The 26420-nt window shown below is 44.1% G+C and overlaps 1 protein-coding gene across 2 annotated transcripts in view; it reads left to right on the top strand.

The window, feature by feature from the left end:
- The window catches only part of LOC139366161 (A disintegrin and metalloproteinase with thrombospondin motifs 2-like), a 200331-nt gene extending 174573 nt beyond the window's left edge, over window positions 1–25758 (top strand). The window contains exons 6-23 of one of the 2 annotated variants that reach the window (XM_071103329.1): window positions 2539–2695; window positions 3417–3522; window positions 4059–4202; window positions 4716–4848; window positions 5625–5654; window positions 6915–7028; window positions 9046–9191; window positions 9550–9725; window positions 11483–11616; window positions 11913–12036; window positions 12787–12867; window positions 13043–13209; window positions 13459–13618; window positions 13737–13869; window positions 14072–14279; window positions 14471–14600; window positions 14750–14842; window positions 20013–21322. In XM_071103329.1, the coding sequence (XP_070959430.1) occupies window positions 2539–2695; window positions 3417–3522; window positions 4059–4202; window positions 4716–4848; window positions 5625–5654; window positions 6915–7028; window positions 9046–9191; window positions 9550–9725; window positions 11483–11616; window positions 11913–12036; window positions 12787–12867; window positions 13043–13209; window positions 13459–13618; window positions 13737–13869; window positions 14072–14279; window positions 14471–14600; window positions 14750–14842; window positions 20013–21145 (3369 nt within the window). In that variant the 3' untranslated portion in view covers window positions 21146–21322. Of the gene's footprint in view, window positions 1–2538; window positions 2696–3416; window positions 3523–4058; window positions 4203–4715; window positions 4849–5624; window positions 5655–6914; window positions 7029–9045; window positions 9192–9549; window positions 9726–11482; window positions 11617–11912; window positions 12037–12786; window positions 12868–13042; window positions 13210–13458; window positions 13619–13736; window positions 13870–14071; window positions 14280–14470; window positions 14601–14749; window positions 14843–20012 lie in introns of both variants that reach the window. The other variant, XM_071103330.1, reaches the window with a different exon arrangement.
- Window positions 25759–26420: the final 662 nt, after the last annotated feature.

The following is a 26420-nucleotide window of genomic DNA, read 5'->3' as shown; positions in this document are numbered from 1 at the left end:
CTTGTAAACTCACTTCTGAGAAAATGGCATTTTAGTGTTTCGGTGAGAGAGCTCTTCTTTGTCTACACCCATTCACCATCGTTCACACCATCTTAAGCTTTAGCCCCACCCATCTCCTTGCGTTCAGAGCACACACTTAACGCTCTGGCCGGTGATTAGTTTACCTCTGGATAACATGTAAACAGCCTAACTTGCTCTGCTGGCAACAATTTCATTATGCTTTTTTGCCGATGTTTACTGACACCGGCCATATTCGGTGTTCATACACTTTAGCTTCAGACATGTAGCTAAATACCTAGGTAAACAATTAACTTAGCTAGGTAAACAACATGTAAGATCACACATAGCACACCACCTAATGTTAGCTAGGGTGCCAGCCATCCAACGCTAGCTAACCGTACACTTTAGCTTGAAATGAAACCACTTTCTGTCAAAATTAGAAACATGTACTGTAATATCTGAAAATGTAGCTAGCTAGACTATCTTACCCATAATGGACACATCTCCCTGTCACGGATCCATGCCACAAATGCCCTTAGTTTGAAGATGTAATCCAGAAACAGGTGTTTTCCCATCTCATTAGCTATCATATTCTAATTCCACTGATTTCTATCTATCTATCTATCTATCTGTCTGTCTGTCTGTCTGTCTGTCTGTCTGTCTGTCTGTCTGTCTGTCTGTCTGTCTGTCTGTCTGTCTGTCTGTCTGTCTGTCGCACATGCATGTGTTTGTGATTGAGGAGGGACAACCCCACAGGGTGTTACTACCAATAGAGCATGGAACTGATACTCTATAGTATTCCAAACCTCTATATTGCATCATCTACTTTATATTCCCTTCGGTTGACACTATCTGGCCAAGCTGCAAAGAGGAAGTTCTACAATTTATCTTCTTAAAATCAGATTTTTAACCTAACCCTAAGCTAAACCACACTGCTAACCTTATGCCTAACCCTAACCTTTCACTTCTTTCTACTCTCCTCTCTCTACCTTGTCTTAATGGAAGTTTTCAGAGTACAGGCATACACCCAGACACAAACACACACGCGCGCACACACACGCACACACACACACACACACACACACACACACACACACACACACACACACACACACACATACGCACACACACACTCCTTGACCGGCACTCGTGGCCCCGCCTCTATCCGCATGCTCCTCAGGCCAAGACTCTGGCTGTCCATCATCCCCAATTATCTTGGCAACGGAGAAGTGTGTTTGAAATTTTAATGACGAGACAGAGGCATTGATGCCTCTGAGTAACCAGTCTTGTTCAGTACATTGCAATACATCCGGGTATCTCAAGCACATCGGTAAAAACACTGGAGTTGCAGTAATTAACATTTACCAACTGATGGCATCACTGTGCCATCTTACACCCATAACAAAGTGCATGGGCAGCCTGCAGATTGGTCGAGCGACCCTGAGTGTACGCACACGTACACACTCACTCACTCACTCACACACAAACACACACACAGATGTATGTTAGTTCACCACATACATTTCTTACTCCATCATTTGACCAGAGAGGCGGTCATATGTCTTCACTGCAGGACAGAGAGGCAGAATTGAACTGTACAATGTGTATGTGTGAAAATAGAAAGTGGGGGTGGGGGGGGGGTGAGAGGGGGTGGAGAGAGAAGAAAAAGGAGTGGCTGATACATTGAGAAAGAACAGGAGAGGTGAGAGAGAGAGAGAGAGAGAGAGAGAGAGAGAGAGAGAGAGAGATAATGTAGGTCTATATGTGGGAGTATGTATTATTCTGGGAAAATGTAACCATTGCATAAGAAATACTTATTTCTATAAGTATGTATGTTTGGGTTCATATGTATAAAACAAATTGCTGTGAATTTCACAGAATCAGGAAATGCAGTATTGAATGTAAGAAAATGACTCTGCAGTAGGAGAATATGTGTACATCTTAAAATTATTGTAGTTTTGTCTAAGGCAAGCATGTAAGTACCCTATAACACCAAAGGTATTTTAGCTCACCTTGGCATCTTGCGGGTCCACCCTGTGGCCAACTGCTAATGCAATACTGACACCTGCTGGACACATTAGTAATGGCGTGATACATTTAGATACGCTCTTGTCACTGACTGAGCCTGATTTTTTTATGTATTTTTATTTCACCTTTATTTAACCAGGTAGTCCAGTTGAGAACAAGTTCTCATTTACAACTGCGACCTGGCCAAGATAAAGCAAAGCAGTGTGACAAAAACAACACAGAGTTACACATGGGATAAACAAACGTACAGTCAATAACACAATAGAAAAATCTGTATACAGTGAGTGCAAATTAAGTAACGAAGTAAGGCAATAAATAGGCCAATAGTGACGAAGTAATTACAATTGAGCAATTTACACTGGAGTGATATATGTGCAGATGAGGATGTACAAGTAGAAATACTAGAAGAGTTGATTGAAGAGTCACATGAAATTCAGACTGAAAATCTGTTACAATTTTTTTATCCTCTTTCCTTTTCTACTCTCTCTCTATATATATATATATATTTAGTCTATGAGTCTGATAGAGTTGGGAAACCCATCTCAGAGTCTGGAGAATGTGTGTCGCTGGGCCTTCCTGCAGCAGAAACAGGACACAGGAGATGCAGAGTACCACGACCACGCTATATTCCTCACACGACAGGAGTTTGGGCCTACCGGCATGCAGGGTAACACACACACACACAAACGTACATACAGTTTTGTTCTGTTGTGTTGTTGCGTTTAGTGAAGTCAGAGTGAGAGCAGGCTAGCAGCGTGTCTCGGGGGAGTTCTGTAGCTCTAAAGCAGTGGTCTACAACAGACCTTCAGCTACCCTTGAGCTAGAGAGAAAATCAATACACTACAGCCACAGCCACAGCCCTGCTAGGAAGAACACAACACAGAGAGACTACAGCCACAGACTTGCTAAAGATAACAGAGAGATACTATAGCCACATATCTGCTAGGGAGAACAGAGAGACTATAACCACAGACCTGCTCGAGATAGCAGAGATAGACTATGGCCACAGACCTGCTTGAGAAAACAGAGACACTATAGCCACAGACCTGCTAGAGAGAACAGAGAGAGACCACAGAAACGGACCTGTTAGCCAATAGAGAACAGAGCACTGAGAGAATGAGACAGAGACTGTGGGTACTCTGAGAAAGACACAGTCAGGTCACAGTACTGTAGCAAAGTTGAACTCATTCAAATGTTGTGACCACAGTGCTTTATGCATCGTCATTCTCTCTCTCTCTCTCTCTCTCTCTCTCTCTCTCTCTCTCTCTCTCTCTCTCTCTCTCTCTCTCTCTCTTTCTCTCTCTCTCTCTCTCCCTCCCTCCCTCCCTCCCTCCCTCCCTCCCTCCCTCCCTCCCTCCCTCCCTCCTCTTTCCCCCTCCCTTCTTCAGGTTATGCTCCAGTAACAGGGATGTGTCACCCAGTAAGGAGCTGTACTCTGAACCACGAGGATGGCTTTTCTTCTGCCTTCGTGGTAGCCCATGAGACAGGACATGTGTGAGTACATACACACTAGTGAAGCGTAGGTCAGCTGTTTGTTCAACTGCACCCTACCATAACCAAAAGTACAAAAATCTGACCCACACCCACAAATATTTTTTTTTCTCTTGAAAATGTTTTTAACAATGAAGTTTTTCTTTAACACTTCTTCATTGTTTTCCCCTGAATATTTCTTTGCCTTTTGTTCCCAAAAGCATTTGGCGATTGGCGTGTGTTTGGTGCGCATACAGTTTGTTGTGTATTCGGTCCTAACACTTAGGCTTACGCACCAATGCCAGATAAAAATAATGAAAGAAAAACTTCAATGTAGCCTATAGATATAAATTGCTCAATAATTATAGATTTCTGAATTGTTTTAATGCATCGTTTTCTCTTTATTCAACCCTCCCTCCGCCCTTCACACACACACACAAACTGTAAAGACTTGAATTCAAAAGCATTATATCCACAATGAAACATACAATTAGATACATGTACCTGTCCACATATTGATGAATTCCCCTCTGCCCTCCCCCTCTCTCTCTCTCCCCCAGGCTGGGTATGGAGCACGACGGCCAGGGGAATCGCTGTGGAGACGAGGTGCACATGGGGAGCATCATGGCCCCGTTGGTTCAAGCTGCATTCCATCGCTTCCACTGGTCACGCTGTAGCCAGCAGGAGCTGGGACGATACCTACAGTGAGTCTATCACACACCTACTATATACACACACACACACACACGTATGCATACACACACACACACGCACGCACGCACGCGCACGCACGCACGCACGCACGCACGCACGCACACACACACACACACACACACACACACACACACACACACACACACACACACACACACACAAACATAAACACACATAAACATAAACACACTTACACACTTGTTTACATTCCTTCTCACCAGAACTGAATGACTCCAACATCAAACAAACAACCGAACAACCAAACGGAACTCCACTTTAATAGGGCTGTCAGTGGTCACATCATACATCATACATCCCACATTTAAAAAATCATGCAGCCTGAGGAAGGGTCCTGAACTTAAATTTTTCTGCAACTATTGTTCCAAAAAAGTTTTTTAAAAACATTTTAATAGAATCGTGGCTACTCTGTTTTAATTCACTGAATATAAAACCTGAAATGATTGTGACAACACTGTTAGGTCACAATGTCTCTTTTGACCCAGATCCTACGAATGTCTTCGTGATGACCCCTACGAACATAACTGGCCGTCCCTGCCCAGACTCCCTGGTCTGCACTACTCCATGAACGAACAGTGCCGCTTCGACTTCGGCGTGGGCTACATGATGTGCACCGCGGTAAGAACTCCCCAAAGGAACCAGTGGTATACTAACATATGCACTAACTATTGCTTATACTAATATATACATACTAGATTCATATATGTTACCACAATAACAAGTACCCACTGTAGTGGTGCCAGCAGTTGAAAAGCCAACCACTTCACACTTCAGTCCCCAATGATACCGTGATGAGCAGGGTTACATGGATAACATCCACACCGCAATAAAATAAGTCCCCACTCCTCACTGAAGTCCCTACTGACATACACTGAGTATACAAAACATTATGAACACCTGCTCTTTCCACGACATAGACTGACCAGGTGAATCCAAGGGATTCAAGTGATCCCTTATCCGTTATATCCACTTCAATCAGTGTAGATGAAGGGGAGGAGACTAAAGAAGAATGGTCCACCTCCCAAAGGACATCCAGCCAACTTGGCACAACTGTGGGAAGCAAAGGAGTCAAGAATCCCTGTGGAATGCTTTCAACACCTTGCAGAGTCTATGCTCAGACAAATTGAGGCTATTCTGATGGCAAAAAGGGGGGGGGGGGGGTGCAACTCAATATTAGGAAGGTGGTCCTAATGTTTGTTACACTCCATGTAAGTCCCCACTTGAATAGGTCTGTCCCTCAAGGCATCTTGACACTGACTGAAGATCTTATCTTTGTATCTCGGGAGCTGTTTTGTGATTGAGAGATGAGAGTTGAGCTGAACTACTCTTTGCAGGGCTTTGCACTCGTTGCTAGATTACCCTTTATTCTCTTGTCAAACCATTCATTCCTTTAGCTGCAAAAGGTGGGCCAGGCTGGAACACAGGTAAGGTTACCCCCCTATCCCCCCCCGCTATCCCCCCCTCGAAGCGGTGTGGCCACTTTCTTTTTCTTCTGATTATCAGTATGGTTGTCATCGTTACTTGTTTATCTTCCGTTCTTTCGTTCTGCCCATCGTCACATGATCGTGACTGGCATGTGTTCTGCAGAATTCTAAACATACACTTTTTTAGTTTCCATTTAGTGCCAAAAAGGAAAAGAGTTCTGGATTTCTCCCAAACAGCTAGCCAGAAAAAGTGAACCATAGCAAATGAGCTCAACACTGACACACACACACACACACACACGGTGCCTTTCATTGTAAATCTATGTGTCACTATTTGGCCATTCGGAAAGCGATATTGGCAAAGATATTGGAAAAAGGATGGGAAGAAAGAGAAAGAGAAGTCCTTTCCAGGCAGAAAGAAAGGTCTGGTGCGAGAGCTGCTTTACTATGATCAGGTTTAGGATCCTGCAGTGTCGCGTGCCAGCCTACCAGGCTGATGTCATCAGTGCCAACCGCAGGCTGACCTTTGACCCTGTTGTGGGCTCAACTGTAAGGGTCACCTGAGGTCATTCTGGGTAGAGAGTCTGAGTCGGCTTTGTTATTGTGGAAAGGGGGACAGAGGGGGGAACAGAGGGAAACAGGTGAAAGACAGAAGAAGCAGAGACTCCATTTAGAAATGATTAGAACTATTAGTTAACTGTCCCCATTAGGGCCATGGAACGTAAAACTGAATAAGGACAACATGATCCTACTCTGTGGGGCAACAATTGACAGTTGACCTCTTACCCATCACATTCTGCTCTCCCTGCCCTCCTCTCTGACCCCACAGACCTGCAGGTTCTCTCAGTCAGAGTCTCTCTCTCCTCATCCTCTTTGGTTTTGTCTGCATGCTCTTTGGCCTCCTGTACAGCCGTGTTGTTGTAACAGTGAAACAGTGAAGGACTACTACAGTACACTGCCGCCTGGACCCTTACAGATGTTGAGGTTTTGTATATTTTCTTGTACATGTGCAGTACAGTCAATGGTCCAATTGATCTGTTCTCTCTGGTGTAGTAGGTCTGAGGTGATTTCTGGAATGTTCTGTGATGTTAGCTACTCCCAGTGTCTCGGTGTCTGTATTTGAGAAAGAGTGACCTGTTGCAAGTCACCTGCCTCGTCTGGTGATACTATATGTTTTCGGTAAAGACCCAGTTACTGGCTGTGTGTGTATAATGTGAGAGGGCGTGTGTGTGAGGATTCTTCTCTGTCTGTCCATTGCAGTACCGGACGTTTGACCCCTGCAAACAGCTGTGGTGCAGCCACCCTGACAACCCCTTCTTTTGCAAGACCAAGAAAGGACCGCCCATCGATGGCACCATGTGTGGGGATGGGAAGGTACACACACGCACGCACACAGTACCAGTCAAAAGTTTGGACACAGCTACTCATTCAAGGGTTTTTCTTTATTTTTAACATTTTCTACACACTCTTGGCATTCTCTCAACCAGCTTCATGAGGTAGTCACCTGGAATGCATTTCAATTGACAGGTTTGCCTTGTTAAAAGTTAATTTGTGAAATTTCTTAATGCATTTGAGCCAATCAGTTGTGTTGTGACAAGGTAGGGGTGGTATACAGAAGATAGCCCTATTTGGTAAAAGACCAAGTTCATATTATGGCAAAAACAGATCAAATAAGCAAAGAGAAACGACAGTCCATCATTACTTTAAAACTCGAAGGTCAGTCAATCCGGAAAATTTCAAGAACTTTCTTTAAGTGCAGTCACAAAAACCATGAAGTACTTTGATGTAACTGGCTCTCATGAGTACCGCCACAGGAAAGGAATACCCAGAGAAACCTCTGCTGCAGAGGATAAGTTCATTAGAGTTAACTGCACCTCAGATTGCAGCCCATATTGTCACGGCCATCGTTCAAGGAAGATCAAGGTGCAGTGTGGTGAGCGTACATTTTCTTTTATTTAGTCAAATGTCGCCAACAAAACAAGAAATCAAGGAAACGACCTTGACGCTTACAAGGGCTATAGTGCCCCTAACAAAGACAACTTCCTACAATGACAAAAGGGAAAAGGCTGCCTAAGTATGATTCCCAATCAGAGACAACGATAGACATCTGTCCCTGATTGAGAACCATACCTGGTCAAAACATAGAAATACAAAAACATAGAAAACAGAACATAGAATGCCCACCCAAATCACACCCTGACCAAACCAAATAGAGACATAAAAAGGCTATCTAAGGTCAGGGTGTGACACACATAAATGCTTTACAGAGTTCAAGTAACAGACACTTCTCAACATCAACTGTTCAGAGGAGACATGGTCGATTTTGCTGCCAAGAAACTACTACTAAAGGACACCAATAAGAAGATGAGAGTTGCTTGGGCCAAGAACATTAGACCGGTAGAAATCTGTCCTTTGGTCTGATGAGTCATAATTTAAGATTTTTGGAAGATGCAGAGTAGGTGAATGGATGATCTCTGTAGATGTGCTTCCCAGCGTGAAGCATGGAAGAGGTGTAATGGTGAATTCAAGCATGGCTACCACAGTATTCTGCAGCAATACACCACCCCATCTGGTTTGTACTTTTATTAGTTTTTATTTAACTAGGCAAGTCAGTTAATAACAAATTCTTATTTACAATGATAGCCTAAGAACAGTGGGTTAACTGCCTTGTTCAGGGGCAGAATGACACGTTTTTAATCTGTCAGCTCATGGATTCGATCTAGCAACCTTTCAGTTATCGGCCCAACACGCTAACCACTAGGCTACCTGCCACTTAGTGGGACTACCATCTGTTTTTCAACAGGACAATGACCCAACACACCTCCAGGCTGTGTAAGGGCAATTTTACCAAGAAGGAGAGTGACAGAGTGCTGCATCAGATGACCTGCCCTCCACAGTCACCCAACCACAAACCAATTGAGATGGTTTGAGATGAGTTGGACCACAGAGTGAAGGAAAAGCAGCCAATAAGTCCTCAGCATATGTGGGAACTCCTTCAAGACTGTTGGAAAAGCTTTGCTTTCCAGGTGAAGCTAATTGAGGGAATGCCAAGACTGTGCAAAGCTGTCATCAAGGCATCTAAAATCTAATCTAAAATATAAATTAATTTAGATTTGTTTAACACTTTTTTGGTTACTATATGATTCCACATGTGTTAGTTCATAGATTTGATGTCTTCACTGTTATTCTACAATGTAGAAAATAGTAAAAAATAAATAAACACCCTTGAATGAGTAGGTGTGTCCAAACCTTTCACTGGTACTGTACACACACACACACACACACACACACACACACACACACACACACACACACACACACACACACACCACCCTAATTGTAAAAAATAATACCATCCTACAGTTTCTTCCCCTCTCTCGTCCTATCACAGCACTGCTTCAAAGGTCACTGTATCTGGCTGACCATTGACATGATAAAGCAGGATGGTGGGTGGGACATGTGGAGCCAGTTTGGGTCCTGTACTCGTACCTGTGGAGGAGGGGTGCAGTTTAGAACCCGTGAATGCAACAACCCCAGGTACGGTATTTTTTTTACCCTAAATACTGACAAATCGACCTATCAATGCTTGCATAGTATCATGGTTCAGCTTGTCCTAACAGAACAGAACATATTCACTGTTCACATTTACCAAGTGAATAATCTCCTGAGTGGCGCAGCGGTCTAAGGCACTGCATCTCAGTGCTGGAGGTGTCACTACAGATCCTGGTTTGATTTCCAGGCTGTATCACAACCGGCCGTAGTCGGGAGTCCCACAGGGCGGGGCACAATTGGCCCAGGGTGGTCCAGGTTTGGCCGGGGTAGGCCGTCATTGTAAATAAGAATTTGTTATTACTGACATGCCTGGTTAAATAAAACATTTTACTGTTGTCTCCAGGCCTGCTAATGGAGGTCGTACCTGTCTGGGGACTAACCACCAGTTCCAGCTGTGTAACAGCCAGGAGTGTGAGGAGCTGTACAGTGACTTCAGGGAGGAGCAGTGCCGTAGCTTGGACCCTGAGTTTGAGTTCCACAACAACAAGCACCACTGGCTGCCTTATGAACACACGGAACGTAAGTAGCCTACACACAGACTTCCTGAAATGGTGGGTTGTGGGACATAAGTCAGCTCCTCTTGTGTGGAGGCAGATTGGGAAGAAGATGTTCTGTGTGTGTTTCGGGGGGGTGTTAGCACCCATCTTAAAAAACAAAACCCTTGTCTTTGAACCTTTCTAAAACGACAACCCCTTTCTTGAACCCCTTTTAAAAAACACTCTCTTCTATCTCTAACCTATCTCACTCCACTTAATCATCTGAGCTCTTTTTCAGCCTGTCTGTCTGTGTGTAAGTGTCAGTGTATTGGTCGGTCGGTAGGTGTGTTAGTCTGTGTGTTGTTCGGTGCGTCGGTCAGTCTTAGTCGGTGTGTTGGTCGCTCTCTCTCCCTCCCATCCCCCCTCCCTCCCTCTTTTCTCAGCTCGTCAGCTGTTGTGACTCACAGAACATAGTCATACTGTATGTGTTTAAACCATCAGAACACAGAATGGGATCCCCATTACATCCCTTTTTTCTCGCCATCTCCAAAAAAACGCCCTTACCTCATCTATAAGTGTGAGTATGAGTTTAAAGAGTTTGTGAGGCTTGCAGATCCAGTCCCCATGCTAAATACTTTTCTCCACATTGTCCCAAGTACGTGCATGCGAGGGGAAGATAGAGAAGGGGGGAAAGGAGAGAAGTTAGAAAGAATTCCATTAGTGTGTTTTCATCTCCAGGGTTTAGAGATAGTGTGAGAGAACTAGAGTGAGTCTGTATGAAAATCTAAACTTTGCTCGAAATCTAATAATTAATTACACCTGTTGTAAAATACTGTCAATGTTGTGTTTTTAGCCATAAACATCCTCGTAACATTGCTCTACAGTAAAAAAAACACTTTCTACAAGCATTGATTGTTCTAGCTGCTTTGGCCATCCAGGGTATAGCTGGTAAGGGCAATCTCACCCAGAGAACTCTCTCTCCCTCTGGGATGATCTGTGGCATCGGCCCCCTCTCTGGGGACTCTGGCTGGAGGAGTGAGGGACTGTGTATCGGCATGAGTCAATGAGTACTCACATCCCAATCTGACCGTTTCTAATACTTTGTAATATCAGTAAGGTCATCACAGTGCATTTGGAACATTGCATACCGAAGACATAGTTTGAGTCATCTCAGATCAGTTCCCGTGTGGCTCAGTTGGTAGACCATGGTGCTTGCAATGCCAGGGTTCCGTTCCCATGGGGGACCAGTACAAAAATGTATGCATAGTTGAATCAATCCTTGGGCAATTTGTTTTGCAGCAAGTTTACATACACAATGAACATTCAAATCCACTTAAATACCAATCTTGCATGCCAGACGTTATAGCTATTGCATAGTCGGTGTATACACACGTCTGGCTCGGGAGATTACATAAACACATACAGGCTAGACAGAGATCCTCCATTGCCCACACAAAGGGTAAATAACTCTGAGCTGTGTCCTTATTGTAGGGGATATATGCTGGGCTTGGCTAGTACTTCTTTTAACCTCCCCCTCCACTTTCATGTTTTCTCTGCGGACTGACTCTGGGATTCACCTATATAGTATACATCCAGATCCCCATCACAGCCTGTTCTGTAATACTGTCAGATATAGTCACATTGCATACACACTCAAACTGCAGGAGAACATGGAAAATAGAGGTGAATCTTGGCACAATTAGGGCTCTGTGTCTTAAGACAATGTTTCTGTGTGGTTCTGTTCTACTAGCGATGGATGTAAATCAAGTGTTGTAACGTGTGTGTGTACGGGTTGTGCAGCTAAGCAGCGCTGCCACCTGCATTGCCAGTCCACGGAGACCCGAGACAAGATCAACATGCAGAGGCTGGTCCAAGACGGCACGCGCTGCTCATATAAAGACCCCTACAGCGTGTGTGTGCACGGGGACTGTGAGGTCAGTGTGTGTGTCCATAAATATAGCAGTGTGTTTGTTGTCAAATATAAGTAGGTTTACAAAAAATATTGCAACCCTAATTATGTGTGTGCGTGACTGTGTGCAACTGTGTGAGGTGTGTGTCAGTGTTCATAACTTTGTGAAGTTTATGTGTGTGTCCATAATACTCTAGTGTGTGTGTGTGTGTGTGTGTGTGTGTGTGTGTGTGTGTGTGTGTGTGTGTGTGTGTGTGTGTGTGTGTGTGTGTGTGTGTGTGTGTGTGTGTGTGTGTGCCTGCGTGTGTGTGTGTGTTGCAGAAAGTAGGCTGTGACAGCGTGGTAGGGTCCTCCCAACAGGAGGATAAATGTGGCGTCTGTGGAGGAGACAACTCCAGCTGCAAGATCATCAAGGGCAACTTCACTCGCAGTGCCAAGAAACAAGGTACACACACACACACACACACACACACACACACACACACACACACACACACACACACACACACGCACGCACCACTGTGGCAGACTGAGACCAATAAGGTAATATGTAACTGAGTTGTCAGACCTTGGAACATGAATGAGCATGAAAACAGTGCAGGAAGTGAGATAGATGAGGTTGTTTTCCTGGCCTGAGTCCTATTCTGATGAAGTGGTCACAACTTCACTGGATAGCTAACTAAAGAGCCCCCTCTACTGGTCACATGGAGATAATGAGCTTGGCCCTTATCAACAAATCCTCAGTGTAGGAGTGCTGATCTAGGATCCGTTTCGCTATTTTAGATCATAATGAATGATATTGTATGGACAGATCATCACTCCTAATCAGACGCTTTGTGGACATTGGCCCTGGCTAGAATCATGTCCTGTTCAAAGCATTACCATATGAGCAGGATCACCGCCCAACGATGATGTGAATCACTATACCATGACCTCATATTAAATAAATATCATCCAGCTGAAATAAGGAAAAAACACATTTTGATACATTTCCTGGAATTGACTGTTGATGACCCTGGCTGACAAAACTAAGAGCAGTTAAAATTGTATTTGAAATGTACCCCATGTACACAGAAATTAGCCCTGAACAATAAAGTTGAATGAAAGTTGAATGAAAATGTATCCTGACAAAGTTGAAAAGATGTCTTCTCTGTGGGTGTCTGGACCTCAGGGTAATGTGGTGTTTTTATTTCAGGTTTCCTCAAAGTACTTGAAATCCCTCGAGGGGCGAGACACCTACTAATCCAAGAGATTAAGCCAACCGCACACATCCTAGGTATAAAATGTGTGTGTGTTTGCGTTTGTGTGTGTGTGTGTGTGTGTGTGTGTGTGTGTGTGTGTGTGTGTGTGTGTGTGTGTGTGTGTGTGTGTGTGTGTGTGTGTGTGTGTGTGTGCCTGCGTGTGTGTGTAAGTGTGAGTATTCCAGTTTATAACTCCCCCTCCCTCCCCAGCGGTGAAGAACCAGGCATCAGGACAGTTCTTCCTGAATGCAGAGGGAGACCTCCCAGAATCCCGTGCGGTCATAGAGAAGGGTGTGGAGTGGGAATACATGAATAATGACCATGACAAGGAGACACTACAGACCAACGGACCACTCAGACACGGAGTCCTCATCATGGTACACACACACACACACACACACACACACACACACACACACACACACACACACACACACACACAAGCACTCATACAAGTCACAAAATACACACTTAATCCTTACCATATATGATTGTTATAGCTTGATTTTGATGGTTCAGAATTACGTCACTGCTAGCATTGAGTTTATGACATTTCCGGTCCTGACATTTGCTTTATATATATGACCTATACTAATATGATTGTGATGTTGTCTCCCTGTGTCCAGGTGCAGTCCCATGGAGATGCCAAGGTGACCCTCTCCTATAAGTACATCATCCACATGGACCTGCTGTCTGCAATAGAGAACAACATGCTGCTGGATGACACCTCCTTCTACGAGTGGGCCCTGAAGAAATGGTCCTTCTGCTCCAAGCCCTGTGGGGGAGGTATTTTACAGTGACACCACTAGCACAGGAAGACACCGGGAAACTGGGGAACATGATAGGAGATTTGGATGTGGAGCTCTTTGCCTAACAGATGTTTGTGTGTGTCCGGCCTTAAAAGGTAAGCAGTATACCCGGTTCGGCTGTAGAAGGAGAGCAGACAGTAAGATGGTCCACCGACGCTACTGTGAGAACATCAAGAAGCCTCGCGCCATCAGCAGGGACTGCAACCAGAAGGAGTGCTCACAGCCTATGTACGTATGGATATGTTTGTGTGGTTAATTTTCAGGTTTACGTAGAAGTAGGCCGCTGTTCAATGTCACTCCTTGGTCCCTACACTGAACCTGTGAACACCAAAGAGGTTGGAGAGTAAAGGGCTAGTGACCGAAATGGAACAAGGCCTTGAGGTATGTTTTTGTCTGTGCCCTCCCTCTAACTCTCTCTTGTTCCTTGTAGCTGGGAGGATGGTCCGTGGGAGCCATGCAGTAAGACGTGCGGTAAAACAGGGTACCAGGTGAGGTCCGTTCGCTGTGTTCAGCCCTTAGACAACGGCAACAAGCGCTCCATTCACAGCAAGTACTGCAATGACGACCGGCCTGAGGCACGCAGGCCCTGCAACAGAGAGCTCTGCCCTGCACAGTGGAGAGTAGGGCCCTGGTCACAGGTAAGGATGGGAGGCTGGGGGTAGAGGGGGGTTCTGGTGGATGAATACATAGGGGCTTATTATTTAGTTTGTTATGCATGTAGATGTGTGGTATGGAGTCTGTGTGTGTGTAGGTGTGTGTGTTTATGATGTTGGAGGTTGTTGTGTATAACCTATTCTCACACTCTCTTTCTATGCTCGTGTGACCACAGTGCTCGGTGACGTGTGCCAATGGGACACAGCAGAGGCAGGCATTGTGTCACACGCGTGACAACACCATCGGTCTCTGCCTGGACAGCAAGCCAGACACCATCCGCATCTGTCGCTTGGCGCCATGTCCAAGTAAGTATTATGGCCTGGCCCCATTACGCTATACACAACAATTTATTTTTAAAGTCATTTAGTATAGGTAGTGGGGAGTATAAATCTCTCCTGATGAACTCATACTCATTTTCCTCTCTGATATTATTCCCTCCTTTCTCAATCTCCAGGAGGCTCGTCGGACCTGAATAAGAACGGCAACATCCTGATCCAGTGGCTGTCCCGCCCTGACCCAGACTTGCCCTACCAGAGGAACAGCTCACGTAAAAAACCATCCCTTTATAGCTCTGGGCCCAACCTCCGGTGCATGGCGGTCCTGACCTGGACCTTGCCCTCTCTCTCTGTCCTCTTCACCCTGCAACAGGCCTGGGCTAGGGGTCCCGGGGGCAGGCTTACCCCCTGACCACCCCCCACCCCTCCCCCGTGTCCGTGCCTGTGGCCGCGCCCGCGAGCGAGCGCCAGCTTTTCGCTTCTCTTTTGGGGCGTGTGTGTCTCTCTCTCTCTCTGTGTCTGAGACAGCTCTGATTGGGGGAGGTCTCTGGCTCCTGTGTGCTGATTGGTTGGTTGGTTCTCTCTTGCTCTGTCTCTCTCTTCTCTTATCTCTCTCTCTCCTTTGTGGAGCATTGTGTTGTAACCGCTGGCCAGTCGAAACTAAAAAGAAAAACATTTAAACATTGAAGAGAAGGTGGAAATGGAAAAAGACAAGCAGGTTTGATTGGCGGCTCTTAGTGGCATGGTTGAGCCAGTGAGTCATGAGAGGCCCCTCTGTTTGGCGGCCATGTTTTGCGCGAGCTAGTTGCGAGTCGTCATGGTTCACACTCCTGAGATGCGGGTGCAATTTTTTTTGTCACCGTGCCGTCATCGTTTGAGGGCGACAGGTGTGAAAATAATGAAAAGAAAAAGAAAAAAAAAGTTTAAAAAAGCTTTATTGTGAATGTGATCTTGTCACAATGAGGACATCTTTGCTAAAGTGCTCATCTCACATCCTGGTTCCATTCTAGAAGGAGAACAAAGGTTTATCTCGTTCTAGGTCCCATTCTCAGACTGACAGAAATTCAGCACAGGGACAGGAGTTGACACAAACAAACACTTTTTAGGATTATTGTACACAGAGCTGTTGGGTGAAGAGGCCGAGAGTGAAGAAGAGTAAAATGCTAATAAAAACAGGGTAGTTTTACCATGTGAGGTTGCTTCCCATTTCACCACCTCATCAACCATCCTCTTTGACTGTTATATTAAAGTTCAATAAATGCAGCTTATTTGTGCTTGCAAACTTTAAAACAAATACATCTATAAATATATTTGTATTTATATATATATATATATATACACATCTAAAATCTATATGAGTAACAATAATATAAATAATAATAATGTTTTACCATGAATAAGCTGTAGCTTATTTGCCTAATCCTACGGACTGCTATTGATCACTTCGATCCTTGACTGTTATGTGTATTTTTTTATTGATTTTACATTAACATTGAAGTTGATATTTAAAAAGAGGAACGTTTTAGGGAGGAAAGGGGGTATAGACCGATATTATGCAGGACTTGGTCAGTTAGTTGCCTCTCCATTTTCTCAGATGGATAAAGTGGTTTACTGTTGCTTGTTATTTACTTTCGGGAAAGGATCACGTTTTTGTCATGCATGCATTTGCATCCCTTAGCCGTTTGAGCTCATAGTGTGTGTGTGTGTGTGTGTGTATGTGTGTGTGTGTGTGTGTGTGTGTGTGTGTGTGTGTGTGTGTGTGTGTGTGTGTGTGTGTGTGTGTGTAAGACTGTGTGTGTGTGTATGAGTGACTGTGTGTGTATGTTGATGCGTGTCTGTGCATGCTTGTGTGTGCGTGTGCGTATGTGAGTGTGTGTGTTCATTGCAGGCTTCTCATAGACATACAACTCTGATACAGAAATACCTCATAGACCTTCATTTGAAAATCATCCAATTTAGTTTTTTCCTTTTGTGATGAACAATAAACACATGAACAATGCCTTATCTTGGATTGAATGTAATGGCATTTATCTGTGAAAGAGATGGCTTTACTCATCAAAACATGTATTATTCACTTAGAGGCAGCTTCAAACCAACAAGCAAACTCACACGAAAACCATCAGAACCTACAACAAACATAGGGTTTGGAACACGGTCTGACCACCGGCGTACGGTTTACAAAGGGCCACGGGTATCGATCGACACACTGACGACAGCATCTACAAAAACACTTCAGGCTTGTCATTGTATTGTGATCACATGTTTCTGTTGTGAATATGTAGCGAGCTATCTGAGGTTTCGTGCTGGAGTCGGACGGTAGGAGGCCAATGATGCCAGACCTTGCAGTGCGATACTGTATATAACATTGGTGTTGACTGTGTTTAATAATGTTCATGACTGTTATCTTCTTACTTATGGAAAAAAATATATATATAATATTCTATACTATGGGTAACTGTTTCGTGGCTTCACTAGCCTGATGGGTGGGGCTGGCTGACGTTGGGCTGACGTTGGATTGACGTCGGGGAAACATTCAGAAGAACTATGTGCACTGCGTCTATATGCACTTTGATTTATCAGGGAAAAATGTGTTCATGTTTTGTAAATGTTTCATATGACACTTAAACGTGCCATTCCAGTTTTTACATCATTCATCATGGATAATTCTGTATTTTATTTATTCAACATCCAAATCTATGTATTAGTTTATGTAATTTATTAATTTGACTTACTATCAATTGATTAACTAAAGTGATTGATTGGTTGATTTCAAAGTAATGAAGTGTTTTACCAAAGTGACTGTGAACTTGTACCTTTCGATACAGTTTATTTATTTTTCTTAAGAAAATAATATATCTATATATTGAGGAGGGAGTACATCTCATTGTTTCAGTTCCTGTCATTATCAACTGCAAAGTTGTATAAATAAAAACATATTTTAAAAAGCGCTCTCACTCTCTCCTCCTGAGTTTGTGATGGTTTGGCTTTGTGTGAGGAGGAGCGCAGAACAAGCTTCCAGTGGGATTCAACTCACAGATTGATCCAACTTTACAAAGGCTTAAACATTGTCCTATAACGTGATATTGCCATGAAAGTAATAAAGAAAGACTAAATTAAATAAGATCCACCCTCTTATCCTGCATTAGAAACATTTATAGAGTTATATTGATGTAATAAATTGATGGTTCTAATCTGAAACTAATAAAGAAGACAGATGAGATGTCAGAAAATGTCCGTTTGGTCTGAAAGAGTCAGGCTGCTGTTTCAACACCACAACACAAGAGAGTCAGGTTACTGTTCCAGCATCACAACACAACATAGCCAGGTTACTGTTCCAGCATCACAACACAACATAGCCAGGTTACTGTTCCAGCACCACAACACAACACAGCCAGGTTACTGTTCCAGCATCACAACACAACACAACAGAGCCAGGTTACTGTTCCAGCATCACAACACAAGAGAGCCAGGTTACTGTTCCAGCACCACAAAAGAGAGCCCGCACCACTCTTCTTAAGTTGCTATAGACTAATCTATCGACTCTGTCAATAGCTGCTTGGGTTTCCTTTTACTTCTTCTTCCTTCCTGCACTACCTTCTAATGGTCTGGCTTTACTACCTCTACTACTTTTCTCTGCACCGTGTGTAAACGTACAGTACCAGTCAAAGGTTTGGACACTCATTCAAGGGTTTTTCTTTATTTTTGCTATTTTTTTTACATTGTAGAATAATAGTGAAGACATCAAAACTATGAAATAACACATATGGAATCATGTAGTAACCAAACAAGTGTTACAAAAAAATCTAAATATATTTTAGATGATAGATTCTTCAAAGTAGTCTCCCTTTGTCTTGATGACAGCTTTGCACACTCTTGGCATTCTCTCAATCAGCTTCATGAGGAATTGTTTTCCAACAGTATTGAAGGAGTTCCCACATATGCTGAGCACTTGTTGGCTGCTTTTTCTTCACTCTACGGTCCAACTCATCCCAAACCATCTCAATTGGGTTGAGGTCGGGTGATTGTGGAGGCCAGGTCATCTGATGCAGCACTCCATCAATCCCCTTGATCTAATTGCCCTTACACAGCCTGGAGGTGTGTTTTGTCCTGTTGAAAAACCAGTTACAGTCCCACTAAGTGCAAACCAGATGGGATGGCGTATCGCTGCAGAATGCTGTGGTAGCCACGCTGGAAAAGTGTGCCTTGAATTCTAAATAAATCACAGACATTGTCACCAGCAAAGCACCCCCAAACCATCACACCTCCTACTCCATGCTTCACGGTGGGAGAAACACATGTGGAGATCATTCCTTCACCTTCTCTGTGTCTCACAAAGACACGGCGGTTGGAACTAAAAATCTCAAATTTGGACTCATCAGACCTAAGGACAGATTTCCACCGGTCTAATGTCCATTGCTCGTCTTTCTTGACCCAAGCAAATCTCTTCTTCTTGTTGATGTCCTTTAGTAGTGGTTTCTTTGCAGAAATTCGACCATGAAGGCCTGATTCATGCAGTCTCCTCTGAACAGTTGATGTTGAGATGTATCTGTTACTTGATCTCTGTGAAGCATTTATTTGGGCTACAATCTGAGGTGCAGTTAACTCTAATGAACTTATCCTCTACAGTAGAGGTAACTCTGGGTCTTCCTTTGTTGTAGCAGTCCTCATGAGATCCAGTTTCATCATAGTGCTTGATGGTTTTTGCGACAGCACAAAAAAAAAACGTTTAAAGTCCTTGGCATTTTCCGGATTGACTGACCTTCATGTCTTAAAGTAATGATGGACTGTAATTTCTCTTTGCTTATTTGAGCTGTTCTTGCCATAATATGGACTTGGTCTTTTACCAAATAAGCTATATTCTGTATACCACCCCTACATTGTCACAACACAACTGATCGGCTCAAACGCATTAAGAAGGAAAGAAATTCCCCAAATTAACTTTTAACAAGGCACACCAACCAGTTAATTGAAATGCATTCCAGGTGATTACCTCATGAAGCTGCTTGAGAGAATGCCAAGAGTGTGCAAATCTGTAATCAAGGCAAAGGGTGGCTACTTTGAAGAATCTCAAATATAAAATATATTTGGATTTGTTTAACAGTTTTTTGGTTACTGCATGATTCCAGATGTTATTTCATAGTTTTGATGTCTTCACTTTGATTCTACAATGTAGAAAATAGTAAAAAATAAAGAAAAACCCTTGAATGAGTAGATGTGTCCAAACTTATGACTGGTACTGTACACACACACACACACACGCACGCACGCACGCACTCACACACACACACACACACACACACACACACACACACACACACACACACACACACACACACACACACACACACACACACACACACACACACACACACACACACACACACACGCACAGCTCCATTCCAAGTCTGGCCCAGTCTCAACTCTTTGTTCTCTCGCCCACAGGCAAGCAGCGTTGTCATGGAGACAGGTCAATGTTCTGTCGCATGGAGGTGCTGATCCACTACTGTGCTCTACCAGGCTACAGGCGCATGTGCTGCAAGTCCTGCAGCAACGTGACCAACAGCAGCCTGACCACCAGTCTCCCTCCCCGGGTCACAGCTTGCCCGCTGCCTCGCCCCCTGCCTCGACCTCTGCCTTGGCCCAAGGATAACAACACCCCCCTTCAGCCCACGGTTCATCCAAGAAGTACAATGCATATACCTTATACCACGCCGCGCCCGATGAGCACAACACATACACCCCACCCATACTTCACCACATACCCCATCCCCATACACACGACCCCAGAGCACAGTGTGACCCCCAGAGACACAACCAGAAGTTACCCCTTCTTCACCCTCTCCACCAGCACCAGCATATACACTACAACTCCCAGCAGCCTGTTTACTGACTCAAATGTTAACTTCACCTTTATCAGCAATGACACCACAGTGACCCCCATTCACAGCTATGACATAACAGGGGCAGAAACCTCAACTCCCAGCAGCCCATACTACATGGATGATGTCCTAAAGCCAACTGAAACAAACTACTTTGAGGATGTGACATCGCCCAGTGGAACCATCCCATACACTGATGTCACAATGTCCAGCGGTGGTGATGTCATAATACCTAGTGGAACCGTGCCCTATGGCACTGATGTCACAATGCCCATTGGAACCATGCCTTATGATGATGACATCACAGTGATGATTCCTACAGTCCCCAGGGATGATATCATAGATATCACGGAGTACATATCTGTGAGCTCCAATGTTCCCACAACAACCACGGTAGGGCCAACAACAGAGTTAATGACAGAGCAAATGACAGCCAAGCCTCCCATAACAACAACAACCAAAAAGCACATGTGGCCGCTAAGCCACCAGGAGGAGACCAGCGAAAATAACTCCATTGACGTTCTCTACAACCAGATCATCGGAGTAGACAATGTCATCTCCCAAAACAACCTGATCCCCAGACGGAGCCGGGTGTTCCTCCGGGAGAGAACACGGAACAAACGCATCCAGGAACTCCTGGAGGAGAAGAGGAACTTTCTGTTGAGGATGAAGCGGGCCCAGAGTGGTGCTGCTTGATGATGATAGACCTTCCTTCCTCCCTAACACTCCCTTGATTTCTCTTATAGAGATTTACCTACATCTGCTAACAGACTGGAGTTATTATTTAACCCTTAACCTGCCTTGGTGCTCTCTATCAGGTACTGACCCATCACACACCCAGAGTCATGGTACAGACATTCAGTACCAGTCAAAACTTTGGACACATCTACTCATTCAAGGGTTTTTCTTTATTTTTTAAAATTTTTTCTACATTGTAGAACAATAATGAAGACATCACAACTATGAAATAACGCATGTGGAATCATGTAGTAACCAAAAAAAGTGTTAAAACAAATGAAAATATATTTTAGATGATAGATTCCTCAAATTAGCCACCCTTTGCCTTGATGACAGCTTTGCACACTCTTGGCATCCTCTCAACCAACTTCATGAGGAATGATTTTCCAACAGTCTTGAAGGAGTTCCCACAAATGCTGAGTACTTGATGGCTGCTTTTCCTTCACTCTGCGGTCCAACTCATCCCAAACCATCTCAATTGGGTTGGTTTTGTTGTGCCTTCTTCACGACTGTCTTGTTGTGCTTGTTAGTTTGCTGGTGATGTGGACACTAAAGAACTTGAAACTCTCAACCTGCTCAACTACAGACCCATCGATGAGAATTGGTGTGTGCTCAGTCCTCCTTTTCCTGTAGTCCACAATCATCTCCTTTGTCTTGATCACTTTGAGGGAGCGGTTGTTGTCCTGGCACCACACGGCCAGGTCTCTGACCTCCTCCCTATAGGCTATCTTGTTTTTGTCAGTGATCAGGCCTACCACTGTTGTGTCATCTGCAAACTGAATGATGGTGTTGGAGTCGTTCCTGGCCGTGCAGTCATGAGTGAACAGGGAGTACAGAGGAGGGGACCGAACACGCATCCCTGAGGGGCCCCCGTGTTGAGGATCGGCATGACGGATGTGTTTTTACCTATCCTTTCCACCTGGGGGTGGCCCATCAGGAAGTCCAGGATCTAGTTGCAGAAGGAGGTGCTTAGTCCCAGGGTCCTTAGCTTAGTGATGAGCTTTGAGGGCACTATGGTGTTGAACACTGAGCTGTAGTCAATGAATAGCATTCTCACATAGGTGTTCCTTTTGTCCAGGTGTGAAAGAGCAGTGTGGAGTGCAATAGAGATTGCATTATCTGTCGATCTGTTGGGGCGGTATGCAAATTGGAGTGGGTCTAGGGTTTCAGGGATAATGGCGTTGATGTGAGCCATGACCAGCCTTTCAAAACACTTAATGGCTACAGACGTGAGTGTTATGGGTCAGTAGTCATTAAGGCAGGTTACCTTAGTGTTCTTGAGCACAGGGACTATGGTGGTCTGCTTGAAACATGTTGGTATTGCAGACTCAGACAGGGAGAAATTGAAAATGTCAGTGAAGACACTTGCCAGTTGTTCAGCGCATGATCGGAGTACACGTCCTGGTAATTTTTCTGGCCCTGCGGCTTTGTGAATGTTGACCTGTTTAAAAGTCTTACTCACATCGGCTACGGAGAGTGTGATCACACAGTATGGGGACACCGTCATCGATGCTCTTATTGATGAAGCCAGTGATTGATGTGGTGTACTCCTCAGTGCCAGCGTAATAATCCCTGAACATATTCTAGTCTGTGCTAGCAAAACAGTATTGTAGCTTAGCATCTGCTTCATCTGACCACTTACTTATTGCCGAGTCAGTGCTTCCTGCTTTAGTTTTTGTTTGTAAGCTGGAATCAGGAGGATAGAATTATGGTCAGATTTGCCAAATGGAGGGCGAGGGAGAGCTTTGTACGCATATTTGTGTGTGGAGTAAAGGTGGTCTAGAGTTTTTCCCCTCTGGTTACATATTTAACATGCTGGTAGAAATTAGGTCAAACGGATTTAAGTTTCCCTGCAGTAAAGTCCCCGGCCACTAGGAGCACCGCCTCTGGATGAGCATTTTTCTGTTTGCTCATGGCCATATACAGCTCGTTGATTGCAGTCTTAGTGCCAGCATTGGCTTGTGGTGGTAAATAGACAGCTATAAAGAATACAGATCAACTCTCTTGGTAGATAGTGTGGTCTACAGTTTATCATGAGATACTCTACCTCAGGCGACAAAACCTCAAGAGTTCCTTAGATATCGTGCCTCAGATGTTGTTTACAAATATACATAGACCGCCACCCCTTGTCTTACCAGAGGCTGCTGTTCTATCCTGCCGATACAGTGTGTAACCCATCAGCTGTATGTTATTCTTGTCGTCGTTCAGCCACAACTCGGTGAAACAGTTTTTAATGTCCCGTTGGTAGGATATACATTCTTGTAGTTTGTCCACTTTATTATCCAGTGATTGTACGTTGGCCAATAGTACCGATGGCAAAGGCAGATTAGCCACTTGTCACCAGATCCTTACAAGGAACCACGATCTCCTTCTGCGACATCTCTGTCTTTTTCTCCTGCGAATGACAGGGATGAGGGCCTCTCGTTCGACTCATTAAAGAAAAATTGTTCGTCCAGTTCAAGGTGAGTCATCGTTGTTCTGTTGTCCAGAAGCTCTTTTCGGTCATAAGAGATGGTAGCAGCAATATTATGTACAAAATAAGTTACAAACAATGTGGGGAAAAAATAGCACGGCTGGTTAAGAGCCCATTAAACGGCAGCCATTACACAAATGCATTCCAGGTGACTACCTCATGAAGCTGGTTGAGAGAATGCCAAGAGTGTGCAAAGCTGTCATCAAGGCAAAGGGTGGCTACTTTGAAGAATCTCAAATATAAAACATATTTTGATTTGTTTAACACTTTTTGGTTACTACATTATTCCATATGTGTTCTTTTATAGTTTTGATGCATTCACTTTTATTCTACAATGTAGAAAATAGTACAAATTAAGAACAACCCTTGAATGTGTGAGGTGGTAAGGTTGGACCCAGGTGCAGAGAAGAGCCCAGACAAGGAATCAGTGGTTCAGGATAAACATAATATTTTACTGAGATACGGTAACCACAGGATCACAGTACACTTGAAAAGACAACAAACACTAAGTCTCGAAAACACACTCAGGAAACAACCGCACACAGTAAACAGAGTCCAATAAAAGCCTCTAGGGCGGACTCTGCCGCCCTCTGGTGCCAGGAGGAACTATGACAGAATGAGTAGGTGTGTCCATACTTTTGACTGGTACTGTACACACTGACCTATTTGTTTACACACACACACACACACACACACACACACACACACACACACACACACACACACACACACACACACACACACACACACACAGAAACACACACACACCATAAAGACAGACAGGCATACAGCCACATGGCAGGATAGAAAAAAAAACAAAGCCAGATGGTTTGCACAGTTGTTTTAAATAAAACAAAGTCCCTTTAGGATACGAATCTGAAACCCTTTCCGATCCAAAGCGGAGGTCTGGTGGTAAAGGCTGAGAGTAAAACCAGATGTGATGTGGACTGTACATCTTCTTGGACCCGCACATTAACAAGGACAACTTTTACCTATCCAAACCTCCCACAGTGTGTTTAAGAGCAAGGCACATACAGTAGAGATGTGTTCCTCTTTCATAAGCAGCACACTCCTGGATAATCTCAGGGCGTGAATAGTTGGATATTCAGGCCATTCAATTCAATAAATTAAGTTTAATTTAAACGAAGTCTTATCCCCAACAGCACTTAAGGACCCATGTAAACTCATCCCAAACAGATCTGACACACCATGTTAGATCACAGCCTATTACTGCAGTTGATATATCTGTGAGTCACACAGACATGAATACCACTTCTGCTCCCATATAATGAGACATATTAGATAGCAAGTGTCCCTATGTGTCCAGGGGTACGTCCCAAATGGCACCCTATAGGCCGTGGTCCAAAGTAGTGTGTTATAAAGGGAGTAGGCTGCCATTTGGCACGCAACCTAGAGCTTTCTGAGTACTGAGTACTATACAGGGCACTATACAGGACAGACAGACACTCTGCACGGGAGGTTTGGAGATTTAAAAACAGACTATGCTACATCAAAACACCAGGGCTCCATCTCAATAGTTTAAAGTGGCTTACTCTCCTTTCGGCTCCTCAACGTCGTCTGCACGGATGATAATGAGCTGGAATGGTGAAAGCACAGACCTGGTGGTTATCCACCGTAGTGCATACACATACCCTGTCGTCGTCCCCCAGAATATTCCTTCTCCTGGTTGTGTTAAAACTATGGAAGCTAGTGGTTTAGCGTTGTGCTGCCAATGTCCACGAGTCATCTATGTCCGACTCTATTCACATGCTTCTTTCTGCTGCTTCTCAGAGAGAGTCAACGAGTAAGAACTCTGGGGGACTATGGAGGGCCACTGCTGACAACTCTGTTGGATTATATTGGTGCTCTATTGAACTGTATGTCATTTTTTACAAAACGATTATACATCTCTCTGGTAATATACAGTATCATATGTCATATGAATTGAATTGAGGGAAATCACAATCAGGTTTTTGAGTTGAAATGGTCAGTGGTGGTGCAATGCTTTTATCCTTGTTGGTGCTGAAAGCAATGCCCCCTAAAGAGTCACAGGAACCTTATCAATTAACTTGTGTGTATTATATTTTCAAAGAGCCCCCCAAAAAATACAAAAATGTAAATAACTATTTGTATCTACTGCATAACAATAGACGCTTTCAGGGCCAGCTGTCTTGTTTTTATTGTATTTTATTTCTAACAGTTGTCTTATTATCGGCGCATTTTGCCTTGCATCTGCTGCAGGAATCTCTCTGTACGATATCTGTACATATGAATCAGAGCTCAATGTTGAATATTTATTAACGGTCCAGCGCCTGATGTATTTTGGCACATTGGGTGTTGCGTGATGATCCTGTTCTAATGTTTACAATGAGTCTCTCGCTTCTTTTCGCTCTCCACACCGACCACTAGGGGGAAACAGAATAGCACATGTAGAATAGAATAGCACATCTACATACCGCATACTGGCTTCTGCTTTGAGTCAAAGTACCTCTTCACCTCTCTGCCTACTTCTCTGTCTCTCTCTATCGACAGTACTTGTGCTGTGTTCTGCAGTTCATTATGTCATCACGTTGTTCTGTAGAATATGTATGCATAGGAGATCAGCTCTTACACGGGCATTGCTTTGAATAACACTATAAACCCTTCAGACATGGCTTATAGACATAGAAGTGCACACATGCACGCGTGCAAACTCACACACACACACATACACACACTGTAAACACAAACACATAAACAAAAACACACACACACACACAC

The sequence above is a fragment of the Oncorhynchus clarkii genome, chromosome 14, assembly GCF_045791955.1.
Source record: "Oncorhynchus clarkii lewisi isolate Uvic-CL-2024 chromosome 14, UVic_Ocla_1.0, whole genome shotgun sequence".
NCBI classification, from domain to species: Eukaryota; Metazoa; Chordata; class Actinopteri; order Salmoniformes; family Salmonidae; genus Oncorhynchus; species Oncorhynchus clarkii.
The sequence above is the reverse complement of the archived record's forward strand: the minus strand, read 5'-3'. Positions and strand labels throughout refer to the sequence as shown.